Consider the following 19433-nt stretch of genomic DNA (forward strand, 5'->3'; position numbering starts at 1 on the left):
AGTTAGGAGCTTAATAGAATAGTATAGATATATAAACAATTAATGTAGATAATAAATTATGTATATTAAAACAAAAAATGTATAAGATATATCAAAATAAAACTTTGGTTGAATAATAAATTTAAGGTTTTATTCAATTGGCGCGGATTTAAATCTTACCATGCATATTTTAATTGGGTTTTGTTAAAATAAAAAGACTAAAAAACCCTTGAATAATATAACTTTTTTTAATTATGGATTGATATTTTCATAGTTTTCTAATCGAGTTAGTGACCCAGTTGAAGGTGACACCAACTCAGTCAGGGGCTTAATAAATAGTATAGATGCATATAATCAATTGTGTATATTAAAACAAAAATGTATAAAATATGTTAAAATGAAACTTTGGTTGAGTGGTAAATTTAAAACTTTAGTAATTCAATTGGTGTGAGTTCAAATTTGACCATGTATGTTTTAATTTGTTTTTGTTAGAATAAAAAAACTAAAACACCCTCAAACAATATAACTTTTTTTAATTTCGGAAAAACATCTCTATAATTTCTTAACTGAGTTGATAATCCGATTGAGGGTGACACAACTTAATGAAGGACTTAATTATAACTTTATTTGTGGGCCAATATTTTCAATTTCATGAAAATTTATTTAACTATAGTCGAAACCCAAAAGAGTACTGTTTATTGGGCCTGAGCACCTTTTTTTTTCAATTTAGAAGAAAAAATAGATTAATTATTTAATAGACAAAAAAAAAGGGATCTTGTCGTAGTTTTTAGGAAAGTGTTTTTTTTAAATGATTTCACGTATTTTCTCAAGAAATATTTATTATAAATTAGTTTTGCTTTTTATTATTATAAATGAGTTTTTCTCATTATTTAACTATTATTAGTTTAATAAAATTAACATTTTACATATTATTATTGTTATCCAAGTTTTTTTCATGGTTTAAGTTTCACTCTCGATAAATTAAGGAAAATTTAGTAAAAAAAATGCTTCTCTATCTCGGTAAAAATGTCAAGTATTTTTTAGTTCAGACTTTTTAAATTATGATATCAATTATTTTAATATTTTTAATTAATTAAAATTTATAAAATATATTAAGGAATTAATTCATTGAAAGTTTTTTATAATTTTTTTTCAATTTTTTATCTATAATAAATTTTAAAAAAATAATATGTCAAAGTTAAAAAGAATTACCACTAAAAGTCAAAATGTGATAAATTTAGCTTATAAACTGAATACCAATAGTCAATTGTCCTGATGTGTAGCAGCTTGAGTGGTAGAACCTGGAGTGATATGCGGATATTCTAGAAACTCAAGTACTCTCATCCTATCAAAGTTAACTTTGAGTATACAAGCAAGAGGTTGTAATTTTAGATTATCCTTTCCAACATCACCAGCATGTACAAGTTCCTCAGTCTCAGAATCGATATCACTAAAGTCACTGTGGGTACTCCAAATAACAATCCAGTGATATTCTCATGCACTGCTTGCCCTAGTTCGAAATGGTGTAATCCAACAGAAATTGACGACACCTTATATGGTTGGGAATGGTGTGTTTTAGCAGAAGTTGATGGCACATTATATGGATTATGAGCAACATTAAAATTGGATTCTAGAAACTTTAATGCAAGATATCTTGATTGCATTTTCGTCTATGTGTATTCATTAGATATATATAAGGAGTTTCCAACAGCAATACAGAACTATTAATCAACCAATATGTCGAGTCTGGTGTTCCAATTTGTGAGTCCACTAAAGGGATCTTAAATGAGCTTGGGATATTGGCCTTCATGTCCTTTTTCAATGCTATCAAGCTTGACATACAACTTCACTTTTCCAATACCATTAGACTCATGAAGTGTCATTATTGTTTATAGATCATCATTATCCGCTACATGAATTACAGTATATCTCATTGGATTGTCACACGTAATAAATCTAAAACTCAATAATCCCATCAAAACTCTAATTTTGCATCCCATCATGTTAATTAGACTTCTGCACTTGAAAATTACATTGATATTCGTATTACGGATGTGGCCATTATAGTTCACATCATAAAGCATGTTGCTCATTTTGTATATCAGAGTAGGTATATGAAGATTGAATAAGGCAAACGAAGATTGCTTGAATATTTAAAAGATAATACCAAGAAGAATATAACAATGCTCAAGGAAAGAAACTTGTTTTATCATCTCAATCTTCCATTTACTCAACCAGAAGCCTCTAGCGCCTTATTCCATCATCAGGCTTCCGTAAACTCATTTAGTGACTTGTTTTACCATCTCATTCTTCCGTCTACACAACCAGAAGCCTCCAAGGCTTGTTCCATTGTCTTAGGCTTCCATCATCTCAATTATGCATGCATGCATGCATGACAATACTGTATTACTTCAACCTTATGTAAACCCTAATTTAGTTGCCTTCGCATGAACCTTAACATTTCATCGATTGCCTCACCCTAACATATATATTGAAGTCGGCACTTTAAGGGGCCGACTTCCACAATGATAATAGGAAGTTGGTCCCTAAATGTGTCAATTTTAAAGCCAGCTCGCTATGGTGCTGACTTTAAATATATCACTAAATAAATTTGATACCTAACTCTTTTGTTAATTAATATTTGAACCTAATAAATTTGGTTAAAAAAGTCGAAAGAAAGCTCTCTTATTTCAAAGACATCTAATTTGAATACCCAAATACTTCCACGATATCTCAATTGTCTTCACCTTCAAGATACAAATTTGCTAATATTAATTGCAAGTCCAAACAATATACAATAATAAAATATGAATTTGTAACAATATAAATTCGAGAATTTGTTTAAATTCTATTTAACTTCATCTATTCCTTTTAGCTTTAATATGATACTTTATACTTTCATATACGTAACATATATAACTTCAAATTAAGTATTAATTTAGACATTAATTATTATAAAAATATTATCTTATTATAAAATAAAATTAATTGTCAAAAAGGAATCATTCTATAATATTTTGCAATAAATATAATTTATATTGTATTTATTTCACTAAAAAATAACTTTTAAAAATGATTTTAATGAAAAGTTGTTAAACAATAAATTATATTTTAAAATAAATTATTTAAATATTAAAATATCACATTTTTTCTTAAAAAAAGTACTGTTCAAAAATAATTTTCTGAAAATGGAAACATAAATATAGTATAAATTCAGAAATTTAACTTGAAAAAACATTTTCCAACCATCATTTATTTCTCAAAAACTGGACATGGCAAGCAAAGACACAGTTCTTGTTTTGTTGAAAGGTAAAGAGAGTTAAAAGAGAAAAGGGAAAAAAGAGATCGAATTATCACATCAAAATCCCACAAGAAAAAACATCAAATTGGTTGCTAGCACATTAGCCATTACTGATAAAAATCCAAGTATCAGATCAGAAGATCAACTGATATGGTTCAAATGTTCATTATTACAAAAGATTTGGTCTGCCTCCCTTACTCTATAGACAATCATAAGTAGTCAAGAGATTTAGATTTATTTATGTACTCTCTAAAGGCCCTTTCAAGTTTAAGTACACTAGACTAGACTAGACTCTTAGTTAGTGGTGCTACAATTAAACTTTGCTTTTAGAGTTTTTAACTGAGTGTGAGTTTAGATAGGCGGTGTATTTACCTGTGGTTAGTGTAAAAACAGCGGTGGCGGTGAGATTAGATACTGTAGCGGTACTGTAGCGTGAGATAAAAAATAAGCTAAACACACCGCACCGCACCCAATCGCCCATCCAAACCTAGAGTAATAATAAGCTGAAAAGAACAAGGGAGTTAGATGGAGCATGGTAAGTGCTTGAATAAATTCGTCAAAGATCTTTGCCCATCAGATATTCTCGTCACCTTTGGCATAGCTTGCATCATCATATTCAAAGTACACTGCAAAACAGCACAGTGTGTTTTCTTGCAATACCTTCACAAATGTTGCATTGGTTTTTGGTTTGGTTGTTTTTTGTTTTTGTTTAGCTTAAAACTTTAGTTGGTTTGCTTACACTTTTGTTCACTCAATTCATTCATCTTTCTCATCAAAAGGGTGTTATCCATTGTCTAAAATGAGCTAAAAAAGCAAAAGACTTTCGTCTGAAAAATGGTGCCTTTAAGAGAGAGGAGGTACCTGACACCAAACAGAAGTTTTCAACAGAGAGAATCCAGATATTTTAATTGTGATGATTGCAGAGAAAACAGATAAAGAAATGTGGTGAGGAGGACAAAGAAGATCAGAAAGAAAGAGAAAGAGAAAGAGAGAAGCAACAAAGGAGGGGCCCTCCCTAAAGCCTGCAACAGAAATGAGTGGCGCTGCTGCACCAAGGAGTAATGTGTTTCCCTTCCTTTTCTCTGTCTCAATTTCCTCTCTATCTTCTTGTTTTTTACTTATCTTTCCCTTTCTATCTAAATAAAACGGGCCATCTCCATAGTTTTCTCTGCACATCTGCTTTTTTTTCCTATCTTTTTTTTCTGGGGGCTTTTTTGGACTCTATCTCCCTCCTTTTTAGTGGGTTCTCTATGATGTTGCTGTTTATATATTATATATATATATTAAAAACCCAATTTATGTTTTAGAGCTTTAAAATCTTTGTTGGACGGATTATAAATCTTGTTGGGGTCTGAAACTGTGATCTCAGTTTCTTGGTGTTTGTTCTTTGAAAGGAAAAACAAAAGCTCCACTTTTCTGTTCATGCAAACAAATTAACACCACCTTTTGTGTGTGTGTGTGTTTGCTTTTTTCCTTTTTTTTATATTCTTTATGTTAAAGAAGAAAACAAAGTTTTTTTTAACTACAGTTTTCTAGCTTTTTGACAATGGTCTTTTTAATGGAGAAACAGAAATCTAATGATTTCATGTGAACTTTGCATTGTAGTGGCTTCTTTTGTGTGTCTCTAAGAACACCCAACATTCATTTTTCAATCTATATAGTTATAATTAGGGTGTGGGTGAAGACACTAGCTTCCCTTAGCTGTTTTTGTACTGTAGATAAAAGCAAGGTTGAAACCTGCATATAATATCAGGTTGGTCATCTTTTTTTCAGCTTAGCTCTTTGTTTCAAACACACAAGCACAAAAGAAAATGAAATTTGAAGGCCCTAAATCTTCAAGGGTCTACTTTCTAATACATGAACTGTTTAAATATGAAGATTTAGGGTTTATATTGGTTCTCATGTTCCTTTTTGTTCAACTTTAGACTTCCATTCAACTGTGCTTTTGTGTTCATTTCCATACCCTTTTATCTGTAAGTTTATTGAAATCATGATCTTTCCATATAAACATTGTTTTCTTAGCTTGAATATATATATATATATATATATATATATTTGTGTGTGCATTATTTAGTTGCTCCAAGTTCTGATGCTTTATTTTTGTGGCAATGTGTCCCATTTACACTGACTGACATCCTTCTGCACTTAGAATTTGTGGTGAAATATTTCTCTATCAATGGTCTTATCTTTTGTGTAAGAGTGGGGCAGGAAATGACCTCAATAATTTTGAAAGGTTAAATCATTCACATAATGCTTCTGAGAAGTCTGTGTACCTATTCTCTACTCTTTTCTTTAAGAACAAAAGAATGGGATCTAATATAATTTCTATCTTAAAACTTTGGTTTTAGAATGGTGGTCACAAGTTGGTTTCTCCATTTTTGCAAGTATGTGTAGTATACTTATTTTATATATTAATTTGGTGATTTCATTTCGTTTATCAGTTCTTCAGGTTCACGGTGGATCAACTGAATGATCATTTTTGAACTCAAGGAAGTTATATAATGAACTTATGTTGGCTTAATGCTCCGAATGATGAAATGAAGGCTAAGCTTTAAGAACCCTACATGTTAAAGGAGCTTCGTATGGTTGAGGCCATGTGATTTTTGTTCCCAAAGTATAATGGAGAATGATATGTTCAGCATTCCACGACCTATGGTGAGCCAAAATTCTGTTGTTATCAATGGGATTCCACCAGAGACGATCACTAATAATTCAGTAGTTGAGTCCAACTTGTTTAACCAGATCAACCAAAATCAGACTCTAGTTGGATTTCCCGTGCTTCCCTTGGTGCAAGGAGAGTTTGGCGGTGATCTGTGTTCTGATCTCCATGTATCTAATCATGCCAGATTCTTCGACTCTAATGCATTGATTGCATCTGTTGGAAGAAAGGTTGCCAGTGATGCTTCACTTGACAGTTCGGGTTTGGAACATAACATTGAGTTTCATGAGCAGTTTATTGGCAGGACACCTGTTTCTTCAACTCCACCTGCAAGCTGTGGTCTTCAAGAAAACTTAAACGAGTTAGCAATCGTAGCGCCTTCGATCAACCCTCAGGATTTCAGGAATTACTCTTCAACTGAATGTTCTGATGGTATAAATTCTACCACAGTAACCTCGGTGAATAGTGTATTGAATGAAGTTTTTGGTAGTATGACAAATAAATGGGATTTTGAGAAGTTTCCTGGTCCTCTTGAGCATGTTGGCAAAACCACATTGAAGACTGCATTTCAACCATATTCGTCTATAGGATGTCCAGATCCAAACAGTTGGATGGCACCTAATGGTGCAAATATGAGCCTGAATTATCCTTGTGGTTCCTCAAAAAATAGTAATGAGCTCTCGTTAAGTCTTGCAACATCTCTTCCTGGTGTTATCTGTGGGAATAATATACCCGATCAGTCCTCCGAAATTAACTGTTGCTTGAATACAACAAGGTTAGGTTCAGAACAAACCTCTTCCAATGCTAAGGAGCTTTCTCTGAGTTTTGGTTCCGATGGACCCGTTCAAGTATTACACTTAATATCGGGATCTAGATATCTTCATGCAGTTCAAGAAATACTTGCTCAAATTGCAAACTATTCACTTGATAGTCTAGAGCAGATGAGTGTTGGACCTGGAGCAACTATGCCGTTCTCCTCAAGTTGTCTAGCTGGAAGATGGATGGCAGTGATGGATTCAAATGATTGTCCCAATGTTGATGGTGACACTGAGGTTCAGTTAGAGGCAGAATTACAAAAACGGACTGTCGAGGCCAAAAAAACCCAACTGCTGACTTTACTTCAAGTGGTATGTTGATCTAATTTGTGCTGGTAGAATTATCAGTTTTGGCCTCTCTCAATTGCTTTTTCGGATTTCAATTATGAACTGCATAATTTTCTTGGTTATTGAATGGATAAGATAAACTGGTGCTGATTTGATGTCGAGTGAAACATGGATTGAATTTCGTAACTTCAAGATTCTTTAAGCCTAAACAGTGTAACAACCTTGAGTTCGGCCATAGCTTACTATAATTGAGCAAGTTGGCTTTTTCTAGAGAAGTAGGTGTGCCTATGTAGTATCTAACTGTTTTCAGTTGTTTGTTTCCCTTGCTTCTTTTTGTTCTCCAATCGCTTTCTTTTCTCTATTTGCTGGTTTATTTAACATTACATTCTGGTGTACTTAAATGGTTTTGCTTTGGCTTTTATCGAGGCCAGGTTGATGACAGATACAGTCAATGCTTGGATGAGATCCATACGGTTATATCTGCATTCCATGCTGCAACTGAGTTGGACCCCCGGGTGCATGCTAGTTTTGCTCTACATACGATCTCTTTCTTATACAAGAACCTTAGAGAGAGGATCAGCAACCAAATCCTAGCCATGGGAGCAAATTTCAACAGTGAATGCAGTAGAGATAGGGAAAAATCTTTTCAGAATTCATTCATCCAGGAGCAATGGGCGTTACAGCAGCTAAAGAAGAAGGATCAAATATGGAGACCGCAGAGAGGGTTGCCTGAAAAATCTGTCTCGGTTTTACGTGCGTGGATGTTTCAGAACTTTCTTCACCCGTGAGCCTTCTTACTGGAGAGTTGCTTCTACAAGAAACTAGGAGAGAAATAGTTTTCTATTTTTCACCTTCACACATAAAATCATCACAGTTCTGCATATTTTGAGAATTTCGTGTTTGCAGGTATCCAAAGGATGCAGAGAAACATTTACTTGCAATAAAAAGTGGGTTAACGAGGAGCCAGGTACTTGGAGCTTTAGATACATATTTTGTGTTGGAGTATTTTAATCTTCTAATGGACTTCTATATGATTTGATTGTTTCATCATGTCCGTTTGGATCAATGAATGATCAGGTCTCTAATTGGTTCATAAATGCTCGTGTTCGGCTTTGGAAGCCAATGATAGAGGAAATGTATTCGGAGATGAACAAACGAAAAGCTCGACAAAATGAGGAAGGAACCAAGAGCAACCCCAGAAGCCAGATAAGCATCAACCATCAAAGATTTAACTTCAATTAAAAGCACAAGAAAGAATGGATCAGCGGACAATGGATTCTGGATTTGAGCACGTTTTTCAGTAGGAAAGAAACACATCCACCTCAAGGTTACAACTGTACATAATGCTCCATTATAGTTGGGACCTTTAGCTTTAAGGGTATGATTCTAATTCATACGGGGAACTCTTTTGTTGAAAGTATTTTTGAATTCATAGTAAAATTTTCATGGACTTGGTATATTGAATGCCTTGTTATGGGTAGTGGTACTGGCACACTTTTTTGTATTTATGCATGTGGGGGATTCATGGGTTACCAATGTACTTATGATGTTCCACAACATACCAATATTACACTAGTATATATATTATAGTAATACATAATGTGATGGCAGCAAAATGTACTTTGAAATTGAGGAATGTTTTCATACTTCTATTTCTGCATTACAAAAGCATACCATCCAAGGATGAAGATGAGCCCCTTTTTTTCTCCTTTCTTGTACAGCTACCGTTTACTTTTGTTTTGAAAATTGTAGAAGTTTTGAAAATTGTAGAAGCAATTCAGGGTTTACATAGACAAATAATCCATGTGGGCAAAGAAACAAGAGAGGTGCAAGGTTTGGACTCTTGTGAAATGCTCACATCACCATGTAAAGCAAGAGCTTATTACCATCAAACTATTTTGTTGGTTGATGGTCTTGTCTTTGTAAAAGTGAGAACACAATTTGAGGTGATAATGGTCTTGCCTCTGTGCCCAAGTGAGAATACAAGTTTGAACTGAGTCGCCCTAATAAAAGTGAGCTCTTAAAAACTCATTTATTCGGCTCTAATTTGAAGCTTGAGTTAAAAGAAAAAAAAGAAAAAGAAAAAGCAAGAGAGCTTATTTGGAAGAGCACCATTGTCTTCTATAATTACTACAAATTCTTCCTAAGTTAATTGGAATCCTATTATTTATCATTTAGGATTTGGGGGTTATTTGCTATAATACATGCAAGTCTAAAATTACAGCTGTTTAGTGTCAACATGTTCTCTTTTCCTGCACGTAATTGGATCCCAAGTTCATGTAAGTGACAGATATCTTGTCCATTATATATATAGTGCGTGCTAAGTTGTAATCCTGTTGGTCAACAGCAAATCAAAGTGCTGCGGATGATACCTGATTGGTGAAGCTGTTAGTGCTGCAATTTGAACAACAATCAACAATGGCAGGGATGGTGTTTTGTTTTTCACTTTGACAAGACAAGTTTCATTCATCCTCTCATGCCTGCCAACTTCTGCCCTCCCAAGGTGATTGTTAAAAATCCAAAATTTCTATCATCACAAACTTCTATGACAAACATCTCTATGTTTACTATATACACGAACTAGCAATATAAATAGGGTTTGATCATGGAAACGATGGGAAAATATGTTTATTTTTGCCCCTTTTTTCAAGTCTTACTTCAATCATAAAAAGTTCAATACTATTTGGTGTCACCAAGTTCTGAAAAAGAATAATCTGATGGGAATCAAATCATTTCCCTGGAAAGTTGTTGGTAAAGACAAATAATACGACTATTTGACAGCAACAGGTCTAATGGTTTTTTCCTAGTTATCTTATCATTTTCCTGGAAAGTGACATGAACCCATTTTCAATGGCTGACTCAATAGCCAGATGATCCCCCATAATAGCCTCTTAGACCCCAATGATTTGACAATAATTTGCCAATGGAAACCCACTGTTATTATCAGTAAATTGGTGTTTCTCTGGTAAATAATAATTATTCCATTGATTTACAGATGACTTTTAACATCTAAGATTTATTGTTACAAATAAAAGAATTGACAATATCTCTTTTTCTGTCTGTATTTCTATCTACAACCCTCACTAGCCGATCAAAAGATGTTACAAACACCTTATATATATAGATAGATTACAAAAAGGTGATGTTGCCCTTTCTCTTTCATCTTTACCCCCGCAGCTTACAAAGAAATCCGGGTTCTAATCGGTTTCAACTTCAGTCCCATGCTTTCCGGTGAAAGAAGCTCCGGAGAGATGCAAGATGGACTCAAAGGGCTTCTCGGGCTAATGCTTAGAGTTGGTCGGTATAAACCATATCCCATTAGAAAGTACTCTATTGGTATCAACATGGCATGGGGTTGCTCCTCCGTCACCATTGACCCGCATGCCTGAACCTGTAGATTCCACCACCATTTCAAGGTTGTTAGTTCACTGCCGTATGGATATTATGATTTTGAAAGTTGGATGTGTAAGGTATTATAACAGGTTAGGCAATAGATTGTTTGCTTACCTCCACTAGGGCACTGTATCTTCTATCTAATTTCGATGTCATGTGAAGAGCCTCGGAATGGAACGGTGAGTTCTCCCCAACAAATATTAGCGAACGGCAATATAGTTTTCTTAATCCTTCGCTCAGGTCAGGTCTCCTGAAATAAAGTAAATAATACTTTTATGCTGGATCAAACCAGTAACTGCGTGCACGCACTGAAAAGTTTTCTTTTTCTTTTCCCCTGGTAAAGGTGGAAACCAATCACATGAACCTATTTTAAGAACATCTTTAAAACAAACCTAGTCTATTGATCTACCATGGTTACGGTCTTACTCATTCATTGCATCAAGGAACCGGCAAACATTTATACTCTGCCTCTCATCTAGCAGCTGCAGGTGGAAAGAAAACAAGATTTATGTCAGAAAACTGCCATGAGACAAACTATCATATTCCGTATAGGTCAATTGAATAGCAAATAAAAGTCGAATACAAAGAGCTGAAGAACTAACTCTTCTGCATGCCTGAACTATATCAGATTCTGGTACTAGAACACTACCACGAACTTCCTGCCATTGTCATTCAGAATCTCACAATTAGTCCAGTTCTAGACAGAAGGAAATAAATTGCATAAGTTATTGAAGCAGAAAAATACCTTACTGAAGTACCGCTTAAGCAATAACTCCTTCGCCATGCCACACATGCCATAGAAATAAAGAAAATTCGACATCACCTGAAATAACATGAAAATCCATCTAAGCACGTAATTATGTAACCCCTAAGAGAAAATAAAATGGTGTAGAACATGAACCTTATTTAACAACCATTCCGTCCATGAAGGTGCTCTGCAGAGGGGTGAAACGAGTATTAACCCAAGGACTCGTTGTCTGTATTTCATCTATTAAGGAAAAGAAAATGCAGCAACAATTACTTCCAACAAGTCAACAGAGCATGATCTTTAATTTGAAATGAAAAAGGGAATAAGGAAAAATGTATATGCTATGCCAAGATAGTTGACTTACAGCAAATAAGGTAAGAATATATGCTCCAGCTGTAACTCCCATGCACATTACAGCACCAAGCCTGTGGTTAAAAGTTAAAAACATAAATAAATAAATAAAAAGGAAAGAGTTAAAAGATAAACAATATCAGCTTGCTTGCCTTTATTATTTTCCATATAAATAAATAAATATATATATGTATATATATTAAAGAAGATGACAGCTTAAGAAATTATATAAGGGTGGCAGGTGCCTCAAGATGCATCATTTTCAGACAACTACTGCACACCAATTACCAGCCATCATTACAACATAATATGCGTCATAGAATGCCTAGAGCATAAGAGAATACAGTAAAGTAAATTTCTAATAAGCTGACACTTGGAAAGAAAAAGCAAATAAAGTAACTATGAAATTATATTTTTACCCGAAAAAGTTGAGAACCTCAACAATCTGATCTGCCAAGTCATCGACGGAAGGACTAAAGTCATCAGAGACAATCGAGGCAGCTCCCAACTGCAATATTTCTTGAAGGAAGTTCCGGATAAGAAGGCGTGAATTATAGGATTCAACCCAAAAAAAAATGATTAAAACCGGCTAATTAAAACTGACCTCATGCCCTGGAGGACTTATATGATATATGCAAAAGTTGTGCAGGAGTAAGGAACTAGCTTCTGGAGAAAAGAACAAGCCTTGGAAACAGGAGATATCTGCACAATCCCGCATATTTAAAAAAATTAAGATGCAAGAAGTATCACTAGATAAATGGTATTGGTCAATGTGGAAATCTAACAAATAATGCTATGAAATTCAGACATATGACACTAACATGTAAATCTTTAGCTCGGATTAAAAGCATTACAACAATATCTATGTTTAAGGAGGAAATTCAGTTTGCAAAGATAAAAGACAAATTCGAGTGAACCCTTTTCAGCCTAAATTGTTAGTGAAAAATAAAGATCAGCATAAGGAAAATCGATGAATCGATAACGTTTTCTGCATTGCTTACGATTTAGAGCTAAATCCGGATAAGTAACAAGAGCCGGCTTATCTTGGTCTCCGAACACAACAACAGAAACCGTACCGAGGCGAGTTTTCACAAGGTACTCCTGCAGATAGAGTTTACGAAATGCATTGTTATTCGTTTAACAAACCTTCATGAAAACACCCTAATGAATCAAAACAAATTACCATCAAACCAAATAACCCCTAATTTTTAACAAATAACTAGAGCAGAAAATTACAAAATATGATCTAGTAAAGAAAACCCAACTTACTTGGGTGTCATACACTTTAAAAGAACTGCTTCAAGCATAGCCCAAATTAAGTATATTATAACTAAATAAAGCTAACATCTAACCATGTTCTGAATCATCTAAACTCCTAATTTAAGCAAACATTGACATAAAAACTCATGAAATTACTAGTCAGCTTTCTTCTTTTTTCTTGCACTTAGAGCAAAAAAAAAGCAAGAACCCATTAAATTTTCAAAAGATAATTGAATTTAGTTTATCTGGGTGCTTCTCAAATGAGGAAAAAAAGAAAAATCAGAAGCCGTGAATCAAATGACTATGAAAGCAAATTAAGGAATAGAGAATTAAGCAACAAATGGGAGCATAATCCAGCTAGATAGCTGCATTAAACTTTTTCCGATTTCATTTTCTCTCCATTTCCCGCATTTTCCCGGTAAACAAACAATAAGATATGAATGCAAGTTTACCTTGCCGCCTAGAGAGATCGTTTCCATATCAATGGAAACCGAATCGCTAGAAAATTCCATTTTCCTCCTCTCTCTTATCTCTACCGAAATGAAAACACAATTTTAGAATTGGCTTTGCATTGCTTATATATACCAAATTTTCCCTCTGTATTTCCCTTTCAGATTTTTCCCATGCTATTAAAAAGTAATAAAAACGAGAAAATTATAATATTAAATATTTAATATACTTTTTTATGTTTATCTTCAAAAACAAAAGTTTAACTCGTGGTAACTCTTACCGAGTCACCGACGCTTTGATTTGTAATGACTCGGAATCAGTGAGCGAGAGAGGGAGAGAGAGAGAAAACTCGTAACTCACAAGGGTCCGTACTAGCGGACTTTAACTTGGGTCTCGGGTCTATTTAACCCCAGTTAAGAGGCATACAGTTCTTCGATTTTACGGTACTGCCCTTTTTTCCTTTTGCTATTTGCTCATTTACCATTTGTATTGAGCAAGTTTTTTGTTTTTTGTTTTTTGTTTTTTTCTAACTACAATTTGCAAGGCTGGGTTTTTTTTACTTAAATGCAAATTTAACTTTAAAATTATACTATTTTCTTATTTAGTTACTTGAAGTATTTCTTTTTATTAAATAGCAATATCTAAATTTTTTCCTCTTATTTTACCTTAAAACGTGAAATCAAGCAATAAAAATATAGCATAAGGGATAAAACAAGGGACTGGTAGTAGCGTTGGCCCCCTCCAATAGAAAATTAATTATATAATCCCTTCAATTTTTATGAAATCATAACTTAATATAATAGTAAAATTATATTTTAGTACTAAATTTATTTTATTTATTTTTTACTCCCTAAAAAGTTTTTTTTATTTTGTTTTTGCCTATGATGTGACACGTGATACGCTTATTAAATATCATACATTTTTAATAAAATAAAAAGAAATTGATAGTTAAAGTACCGATTTTAATTTTAAAACTTTAAGTACTTAAATAAAAAACTAGTATAATTTGAGGGAAAATTTTATAATTAACTATTTTTTTCAATACTTTTAAAAACATCTTGTTTTGAGAATTTTTTTTTTCTAAATTTAAAATAAAAATTAGTATTGTTTTGAGTATCCATTTGGATAGTAGTTTTGAATCGACTAGATTGAGAATTGATACGAATTAATTGAACCGATTAAAAAATCAGAAGAATTAGATTTTTTTAAAATTTTAATTTCTTTTTAATTTTTAATCTACCTAATAGCCTGAATGATTTAATCACTGTCTAATTTAAAAACTATTGATAAAAATAATTGAAAAGACATTAAAACCTAATATCTCCTACTTTATAACCATTGTAATTTATATTTTTGATAAATTCCTTTAATTGAATTGGATTCAATGCTTTATTAATCATTAAATTATAGACATCCATGATATAGATAAAAAAAATTATGTAACAAATATTTTATAAAAATTTTGATATAAAAAAGTGAAACTTTAGTTTAAATAGTAAAGTTAAGGTTTGAAAATCATGTTGTCTTACCTTCCGGTAGTCCTATTACCAAAAGAAATCTCACATTATGTGAAACAAACTCAATTAGATAAATCTATACTAATATAAAGATGGTTAACTAATTTGGTATCATGAGTTTATCGAATACCAATTCAATTAGATAAATATAAAATAATAAATTAATTATACTAGATTATGACACAATCATGATGTAATTTTTTTTTACAAAAAATATATTTATTAAAAATCTATTTAAGAACCAAATTAAGCTTCGATTAAAATGATAAAAGTCACATTATGTGTGAATTTTTATTATTTTTATATAAAATATTACAAAAAATCAAAACGGATTAATTAATCTTTTTTATTTAAAAAAGTATACCAAATAGTTAGCTTATTTTAAAAAATATCCACTTATCCATTGAGTCTTAATTCGATTGGCATGAATATTGTTGCCAATGTAGGAGGACATGAATTCAAGTACATCGAAGTGCATTATCATCCTATTTATGAGTTGAGAATGAACCATAGATAATTCTAGATATTATATCAAAACAAACAAATATAATCACAACCTGTAATAAATTTATTAAAAAAATCGCTAGCAACTTCAAAAGATAATTCTAATCTAAAAAAAAACATGCTAAAGTCTTAATATATTATTATTTTATTTTATTTTCTAGAAAGGATCTTTTTATTTTATAAAGATTGTATATATATTTAAACACGAGTGTGCAATATCTAATTTTTATAAATAAATTATGCACGTGGAGTATAAACTTTCTCCTAAAAATTAAATAGAATCGTATAAATAAATAGACAAATCTAAAAATTATACAAAAATTTTAATTTTGTGTAATTTTATATATAAAATTTTGATTTAATTTAATTCATATAAGTTATTAACATAATTATTGATATAACATCATTTTATGTCTATGTATTTCATTCACGCATAATTATATTTTCCAATACAAAAATAAATTGATATAGTTTATAATTGCACCAAATCAAAGTTTATATATAAAATTACACATTAAATAAAAACTCATGTATAATTTTGAGATTTATTTCTATAATAAATTTATTTAAAAGTTGAATTCAAAAACTAAGATTTTTTTTATAATATTAAGAGTTAATTGTCCAAACTTCAAAATATTTTAGTTAAATATTCTAATTATTAGCTTGTTTTTGGGGTTCGCAACTATTTCTCTCAACAATGACTTTAAAATTAGAATTTGTATCTTCCCATTGAAAATGTAATGTATCTTACCATTGCATCCGACCATTTATTAGTACTTATAGCTTGTTCTTAAACATGAGCTCAAATGGATTAATAATACTTATTGGTAAAGTATTAAACCTTAAAATATTAGAATTTAAATCAATTTAGAATTCTATTCGCAGTTTAAAGATTTGTGTATTTAACCATATTGTACAATGAAATGAACTCAATCATTTCCTGATTGAGTTTTAGCTTAATTGGTATGCGTACTGTTGTTAATGTAGGAGGATGTGGGTTTAAGTGTACTAAAACACATTATTCTTTTAATTAAACTTATAATAAATTTATTTAAAAAAAATGGAAGGCAACTACTACAAATAATTTTAATTTTTCTTAATATTTGTTTTTATTTTGTTGGCATTTGTTGTGCAAGATTTGTTCCCACTGATATGGAAAGATTCTGATTTCCTTCAAAAAGATTAAAACATATTTATCATATTTTATAAATTATAATCAGCCATATATTATATAATCCAACGGTTGAGAGATCATTGATCAAAATGGGGCCCAATCAATCACATCAACAATCCATCTCATGCAAACTACGTCGTTTTCAGCTCAAGTTGGTATTTGTCATTACCATTCACCAGAGGCCGACAACAACCCTCCTCCCCCCTAGGTCCAGTCCCTCTTCATACCGCTTTCATGTCGTTTTACTCAATTTTAGGAAACGTTTTCCTTATTTTTATATATTAGAGAAAATAAGGCATTATTATTTACTATTGTTATTGGAGTTAATTCGGATCGATCGGTTAAATTAATTGAACCAAAAATAAATAAGTATATTAACTCAGACAGAGAACCATTTAAAACTAATAAACAATTGAAATTTCGGATAAAATTTAACGACTGAATTGATTTATAATTTTTTTATTTTTTAATTTTTATAAATTTTAATTGTTTATTTAATTATTGTTGGATCAGTAATCAAATTGAAAATAACGATCTAACCAATTCAACCATTGATCTAATTTTTAAAACATTGTTTTTCTTTTTCCATCTAACAACACATTATTATAAATAAAGAAAACTAAAAATGATATGCTTAACTGTCAAGTGTTAATGTTGCCTTTGCCCAATAGCAATATTAAGATTTCGAATTTTGAGTTCTTAAGTCCGAGAGTTACTTTGCGTTAATATTTGAGTTTTTATTTAGATTTATTATGATAAGTTAGTTTAAATAGAGTTAAGATAGTTGTTAATTAATTATTCAATTCTTCAGGAATGATTGATTTTATTAAAATTGTTGTAATTTAAAACATATATACTTAATTATAATTAATAATTTATAAATCCTATATAAAAAAAAAAACAATGCTAACCGTGAAGACTTAACAATGACAATTAATCTTAGCTCAAAACCACTCCTTTGTGATAATCTTGTATACTAAGAATAATAAATACATGGCAATATTCCTTCATGGATGGGACTCTTTTCTGTGTGATCTTTCCTTTTTTAATTTCTCCCGTGCAAAAGCAATTAGAGTAACTTAAGCAAAAGATATTTAAGAACATAAGCTCCAACGTTTTTTTAAGCTCATGTTTTTATCTTGTAAAAATACGTGAGCATGCGAATTCATTTCCCCTACCTATAATATCCATATTTGAGTTTGCGTATAACTAAATATGTGTAAATAAATTTGTTTTTTTAATATTAATTTTAAATATTTTGATTTTATAAATATATAAAAGTAAAAGCTCTCACATATTTCATTTAATTTCACATTTAATATATAACTAGCCAATGAAAAAATTTACATATTATAGTGTTTGATTTTCTTTAAAATTCACATTTAATATATTTAGTTCAGTGGTGTATTTAGAGGCTAGCAGAGGCTGCGGCCCTTCTAAAATACAAAATTATCTATTTAAATTCTTTAAAATTTTTAAAATTTTAAATTAATAAAAGTAAAATTACACTTTAACTCTCTAAAATCATATAAATTTAATTTAATAATTAAAAAATTATAATTTAATTTCCACCTAAAAAAATTTCTAACTTGAGCGTTGATTTAGTCCTAATTTGTCATGTAGTTAAAAAATCACCATCCACTCAAAATTCCAAAAAACCATATATCTATATATATATATATATTTGTTTCAATGTGATGAGTGGGTTAAGAACCATTATCGCCTAGAACATGACCTTTTATTTTTATTTTTTTTAAACCATGTACTCATTGGTGCATAATAATATAATCTTTTAATTAGTTCATGCTTTAAAATGAACCAATTTCAAACCTTTAGAGGTAGACATTTTACCTCACAAAATACCCAATTTTTTTATTTCTTAATCTATAGATTTGTCCAAAATTTTTACTATCCATCTTACCTTAAAAGAGCTAATTTTGACAGAGGTTTCAAGAATTTGGGTGGGTTAAACCCGACTTGATTTAGAATTTAATATTATATTTTTATTTAAATTTAATTATAAAATAAAATATTTTCTATACTACCACATATATCCATTTATTATAAAAGATCAGAAAATAGATTATATTTGCATATTCATGTAATATCAATTTCGAGTTAGATCTTGGAAAAATTCTTAATTTTTATTAAAAACGATAAATTAATTCAATAATGAAGTTAGTGAGTTTAAAAATGATTTTTTTTTATTTAGACTCATTTATAAGTTATAAAATTTTTAAATTAATAATGATAAAATCATACTTGAGCCCTCAAAATGATAAAAAATTAATTTGATTTTTAAAATTATAAATATATAGTCTATTAAAATGGTGACATCATTTTTTATGTGAATTACAATAACAGGACAAAACCCAAACATTAAACGTAACTAGCACGATTCGACTATCATAAAGAATATATAATTAAATTCTGATCCAGAGTTTTTACTAATTCACCCCTAAATTAATTCAAGTAAATTGTCTTCAAATTCAAAGTCCTTGGATTCGTTACCATGGTGCCTTAATATCAAATGCTAGAGAGATGGACCTTTGAAAAATTAGTACAAACTCCAAACAAGGGCCGTCTTAAAACGCCATTCAGAAGCTTATTCATCAAATTGTCCCACACATAAAACAAAACATTACTTTCATTTTATTTATTTATATTTAAACAAATGTCATATGCAAAACTCTAGCGTTGTTGTCTACTTGTCTTGCATGATTTTTTTTCTTTCTAAATTAAGATATTTCTCCTTCAAAAAATAGGAAATAATGATCATAAATATTTTCAGTCCATATAATAATAAATAATATCCATACAGTTAAAATTGAATTTGATAAATACACTTTAATTTTCGAAAACCCAAAAGAGAAAGGAAAGTGTAATGAAACCTTTAATTTAAAATTTGATACATTTTCATATTTCTATTTAATTATATTTGTGTGTCCTGTTATATTTTTATATTTGGTATTGTATTTTATGATGAATTTTAAG

The 19433-nt window shown here is 30.8% G+C and overlaps 2 protein-coding genes across 5 annotated transcripts; one reads left to right on the plus strand and one right to left on the minus strand.

Annotated features, from left to right (window-relative positions):
- The first annotated feature begins 3812 nt into the window (after positions 1–3812).
- On the plus strand, positions 3813–8670 carry LOC107929856 (homeobox protein ATH1). 4 transcript variants are annotated; one of them, XM_016861382.2, is made up of 5 exons: positions 3813–4338; positions 5722–7066; positions 7474–7826; positions 7949–8009; positions 8120–8670. In XM_016861382.2, exons 2-5 carry the CDS (start codon positions 5900–5902, stop codon positions 8282–8284), a joined length of 1746 nt encoding a protein of 581 aa, XP_016716871.1. In that variant the 5' UTR covers positions 3813–4338; positions 5722–5899; the 3' UTR covers positions 8285–8670. The 4 variants fall into 4 exon arrangements, with proteins under 4 accessions (XP_016716871.1, XP_016716869.1, XP_040973086.1 ...); XM_016861380.2 differs by having other exon boundaries at positions 4326–5033; XM_041117152.1 differs by lacking the exon at positions 3813–4338 and adding an exon at positions 4424–5033 and having other exon boundaries at positions 5730–7066.
- A 1338-nt stretch (positions 8671–10008) lies between these two features.
- LOC107929863 (protein NDL1) lies at positions 10009–13447 on the minus strand. Its single transcript, XM_016861389.2, has 11 exons — positions 13247–13447; positions 12536–12635; positions 12139–12236; positions 11954–12042; positions 11548–11608; positions 11337–11423; positions 11181–11258; positions 11038–11094; positions 10862–10917; positions 10550–10685; positions 10009–10433 (listed from the first exon to the last, which is right to left on the minus strand). Exons 1-11 carry the CDS (start codon positions 13304–13306, stop codon positions 10221–10223), a joined length of 1035 nt encoding a protein of 344 aa, XP_016716878.1. The 5' UTR covers positions 13307–13447; the 3' UTR covers positions 10009–10220.
- Positions 13448–19433: the final 5986 nt, after the last annotated feature.

This window comes from Gossypium hirsutum, chromosome A07 (genome assembly GCF_007990345.1).
Source record: "Gossypium hirsutum isolate 1008001.06 chromosome A07, Gossypium_hirsutum_v2.1, whole genome shotgun sequence".
In the NCBI taxonomy this organism is placed as follows: Eukaryota; Viridiplantae; Streptophyta; class Magnoliopsida; order Malvales; family Malvaceae; genus Gossypium; species Gossypium hirsutum.

Excerpts from the sequence above, each read along its gene's own strand:
- LOC107929856 (XM_016861382.2), top strand. The coding sequence starts at position 5,900 with ATGGAGAATGATATGTTCAGCATTCCACGACCTATGGTGAGCCAAAAT. Across the intron at positions 7,827-7,948 it reads TTTCAGAACTTTCTTCACCC|GTATCCAAAGGATGCAGAGA; the intron begins GTGAGCCTTCTT and ends TCGTGTTTGCAG. Across the intron at positions 8,010-8,119 it reads GTGGGTTAACGAGGAGCCAG|GTCTCTAATTGGTTCATAAA; the intron begins GTACTTGGAGCT and ends ATGAATGATCAG.
- LOC107929863 (XM_016861389.2), bottom strand. The coding sequence starts at position 13,306 with ATGGAATTTTCTAGCGATTCGGTTTCCATTGATATGGAAACGATCTCT. Across the intron at positions 12,636-13,246 it reads CGATCTCTCTAGGCGGCAAG|GAGTACCTTGTGAAAACTCG; the intron begins GTAAACTTGCAT and ends CTCTATCTGCAG. Across the intron at positions 12,237-12,535 it reads TCCGGATTTAGCTCTAAATC|ATATCTCCTGTTTCCAAGGC; the intron begins GTAAGCAATGCA and ends GGGATTGTGCAG.